The 4,503-nt window shown below is 38.7% G+C and overlaps 1 protein-coding gene across 1 annotated transcript in view; it reads left to right on the top strand.

Moving 5' to 3' along the window:
- stpg2 (sperm-tail PG-rich repeat containing 2) overlaps positions 1–4,503 on the top strand; it is a gene marked incomplete in the record, with an annotated part of 58,133 nt that overhangs the window by 22,803 nt on the left and 30,827 nt on the right. The window contains 1 exon segment of the mRNA XM_035658223.1: positions 4,077–4,236. Coding sequence (XP_035514116.1) covers positions 4,077–4,236 — 160 coding nt within the window.

Genomic DNA, 4,503 nt, shown 5'->3' on the forward strand with positions numbered 1-4,503 from the left:
GTGTGTGTGTGTGCGCGCACGTGTCACAAGTCATCTCCGATGCAGAACTGAGAGCGACAGTTTTCTTAGATCTTCGTCTCCCTGTGAGTCCGGTTCCATCTGACACTGTTTCCCTGCAGAGGCATGGAGAGGAAACGAGGGAATGATGGAAGGAGGGAGGGAGGGGAAGATAAGAGGAACAGCTGGAATCTTCCAGTTCTCGCCTCTTCTCCTCCCTTTGACTTCCCAATTTCCCAGTATCAAAGCATCAACACGACACTTTGTGAAAACATGCATTTTCCTCGATTCCCCTTGCCCTTGCTCCCCCACCCATCCTTATCCATATCATTTTCTCTTCCCTCATATCCATTTCTCCATTAACTCCCATTCTTTTAATTCTTTTACTCTGGATATTTTCTAAGGACTATTCTGTATCTCTGTTTCATTCTATTTCCCTTTCCTTTACTAATGTTTTAGTTTATTTCTTCTTTCTCCTCATTTATGGATATTTTTATCTCTACTCAAACTTTTCCATTCACATGTTGTTTCATCCTTGAGTCCATGTTCTCTCTTAGTGCTTCACAACCTTTTATATACAAAAAACTCTTTCACTTTTATTTGGGAGTAAAAATAAATTTGTACACATTTTAATAAAAATCAAATGCTGTGAATCGTCCAGTTTTTATTTATAAATAACACAAAACTGAGAAGCGTGGAGCCTTAAGCCCTAAAACCCATTCAAAATCACTCAATCCTTTTCTGTAGCTGACCTCCTGAAAATGAACAAACTTTTCTCTTGCTAATTCCAGCAATGGTGACTCTATATGGGTTGCAACATGAAGCTAAAGGAGTGAGTACAATGTTCGGCAAATTAATTATCATATATTACATTATATATGAGATCTTGTTAAAAGGCTGCAGTGGAAATAATGAATAATTGTCATAAATGTTGTAAAAAGGTTTGTTCAGACTGAATGTTAAGTGAATTTTTGCTTTTCTTGATTCACACAAATTTGTCTTTGGTGTAACTGGCCGTGTGTGTGCAGTTTCTGTGCTGTGTTTGTGTGACAGCTCAGTCTCTGACTGATCACAAAATTGACGAAGAACTCAATTTAATTTGGTTATTGTCTCCCAGTTTCCCTCCTTTGTTTATCCTGGAACACTTACAAACACTCGCAGACATTCAGTTCAGTGGGTGTCATTGACACACGGTAAATGCCCTAACAAAGCATGAGGCCAGAGAAAGAAAGTGAGAAAGAAAATGAGTGCAACTTTTTTGCTTAAGTTGAAACCTTTTCAGTGCGTTTTTTGTGCAGTCCAGACTGCATATTGATTTTATATGTAGTTGTATGGCCTGTCAAATTCTCTTTATGCTTAGTATACACTCAGTGGAACTGAGGTTTTGTTTGGTGCCAGAAGGACACGATGGCACTTAGACTACTTCTGTTGTTCCATCACTCTGTGGCCTCATTAGTCCACATTAACAGACGTTAAGACGTTCTGTCACCGAGGTTCCCACAGAGGCACCTTGCATGGACAACCTGCTGGCTCTGGGCATGACTTTCAAAACTATTCTTTAGGCATTTCCCATCATATAGGTTTTAAAATAGAACAACAGGAAGCATAAAAAACAATAAATCCACCTTTAAATTAGATGAAGCATCAATATGAAGTGCAAACAAAGTTCAGTCAATCGGTTGAACAGAGAAACGTGCCCATGAATAAGATGTTATCAAAGCCAGTCGAGCCACTAGAGTAGTGCTGGATTGACAGATGGCCACAAAGACCAGTTCTACAACCGGCTTTAAATGAACACAGTTTTTTTTGGCCTTGAAACAGCATGTCTTGTAACTCCCGCCCCTCTTCTTTCTTCTCTTCAAATACTCACTCAGTTTCTAACTCAAACACTTCCCATCTCCGTCACTTCCCATCTCAGTCAGTTTTCCTCTCCCCTCGCGATTTCCTCCTCCAGCGACACCCCTTTACTTGTACTTCTTTTCCTCCCATTTCTCCTTTTCGACTAAAAGCTCAATAATGCAACTGTGCATTACTAACACAATTTTCATTACCCCACAACTTTTTTTCATAGGCTGAATCTTGCTTAAATGGAAAGTACCAATCAATGATTGGCGTCTTTCCAACAAATGGGTTATATTTATGATAATTCTTATAGTTTGAATGTCATCTGGGGAACTAATCCAGAGTGTGTGTGTGTGTGTGTGTGTGTGTGTGTGTGTGTGTGGAGAGGGTGGTGTTGGTATGTTGTTGTTAATGTGGACATGCTGGTATTGAAGTAATCACACTCTTTTATTCCTCTGTTGTATTTGATAACCAGCTGAATGGTTCAGTTCTGAGAGGATGAAGATAAATTTAGAGTTACATTGAAACGCAGTTCACCTTCAGTTATTGTGACTGAAAATGCAACTTATCTTTTTCAGTCCCTTGATTGCCTATGTTGTTATAATAGGCTATCAGATAAACACATTTATACCCTGGAAGTGAAGCTGCCAAGCAGTTGCAGCACTGAATCAGCTCCGATATCAGCAAAACACTCAAAGAACATTATGTACCTGATTGTGTGCATCATTATTTTTGGGTTGGAGATTCATCTCATTTTCTCTCTCCTCATCTCACCACTTTGTTCTGTCTGTATGCATTTTGCTCTCTTTTATTCTTTTCTGTTCTGTTTTTTTTTTTTTTTTCACCTTTCTCTGAATTGAGTTAAGTGTGTTTTGAGTAAGTGGTATGGCTCCATGGATGGCAGTCTGTATATCTAAAGGTCAGATGGATGGATGGTCCACCACTTTGGTCCAGACTGAAATATCAGAGAACTGTGAAAGGATTTGCTCTTGAGTCCTGGCTTTTCAAAACATATGGTCAGATGTGTTTAGCCATAATCAACAACCCCATACATGTCACCTTATGTGCACATGGAATATTCTTTTTGCATCTTAAGAGCTTTCTGTACTTTTGACTGAAATATCTCAACAACTATAGGATGGATTTCTATTGAATTTTGTATCCTAGATAATAAATCCTATTTTGGTGACCCCCTGACTTGTCGTTGAGTTGAGTGAAATTTTAAACATTGGATTGTTATGAAATTTGGTACAGACATTTAAGCCCCCCTTTAAGGTCTAGTGTGTAACATTTAGGAGGTTCTATTGGCAGAAATGGAATATAGTATAATATAATATAATGTAAGATAATATAACCTTAAGTATCACCTGAAAATAAGAATCATTGTGTTTTTGGTTTTTGTTGCTTCAGAATGAATTATTTTTATCTACAGAGAGAGCTGAACCTCTTCCACAGAGTCCCCCATGTTGAACTCCTAAGTTTGTACAGTAAACACCCCTACATACTTGGACGGGGAGGGTGATGCGAGGGCATTACAATCAGCAACTACACTGCTAGATGCCATTAAATCCTACATACTGGTCCATTAACCTTTCATTGAGCAAAATTCTAAATTGTTGGACTGTATTTAATGCTAACCACTGAGAGTAATCCTAACATGCTTAACTAAAATGGTGAACATGGTAAACATTATATCATCTCACATGATCTGAATGGGGCAGAGGTACAGCTGAGGCTTGAAAAGTAAAGCTTAGACTCATCAAACTCGAGGTAAAAACATGGCCTTTCTTCAGATCAAAGTTGTGGCTCCAATTTCATCTATCCACCAATTCTGCTTTCTGGGGGGTAATGAGCAGTAAACACCCACAAGGCTAATAGTATGGTTACAGACTTAGTATTGTCTACGTGTAGGCTGTGGGCAGTTTCTTTGGATTTGTTGTCTCTTTCTCTGTGAAAAGATGCTCTATAATTTTTTGTTCCTGTGGATAAAGCAAATATTCACAGCTGGATTTGTTTTTTGGTCCAGATGAACACTGGTATGAGAAAATAAGTGGATTATTTGTCATTTTAAAACAGTGCTAATCTCAGTTTCATCAACAGAAAGCGCTATTAATCATTCAATTGTATTATTTCAATGTGTGCTAGAGACTTCAGATGCATTTTTCCAATTCTCTTTCCCTTTCTTCTCCCATTCTAATATTTATCTATCTCATTCCCCTTTTATCTCCCCCTATTAGAGGTTTGGCCATGTGAAAGAAGTGTCGCCACCTGTTGGTTTATATAATGACCCACGCTGTGCCCTGGAGCTGCTGAAGAAGACCACCGGAGTGAAGAAAAGCCCTTTTGGCATCACTGCAGTGCGCTTCACTCGTAACCACAAAAAATGCTCCACACCAGGTCAGTGCGTGTGATGTTGTGTGTGTGAGCCAGTCTATGCTGTGTTCAATTTAGATGATGTTCAAAGGGCTATTCCTCTTTGAGTTATATTTTGCAGATGCGAAGCGGAGATCTAGCATTGTTCTGTTTGTGCAATAGATAGAAAATGTTCTGTACATAAATAGATATCTTAATATGGATCTTACTCAATAAGTGAGTGATTAACTCAGAATCAGAATCAGAATTTTGTTTATTGCCAAGTAGGTTTTTACGCCTACGAGGAATGTG

Source organism: Morone saxatilis, unplaced genomic scaffold (assembly GCF_004916995.1).
Source record: "Morone saxatilis isolate NCDOM2014 unplaced genomic scaffold, NCSU_SB_2.0 Contig16, whole genome shotgun sequence".
Classification (NCBI taxonomy): Eukaryota; Metazoa; Chordata; class Actinopteri; family Moronidae; genus Morone; species Morone saxatilis.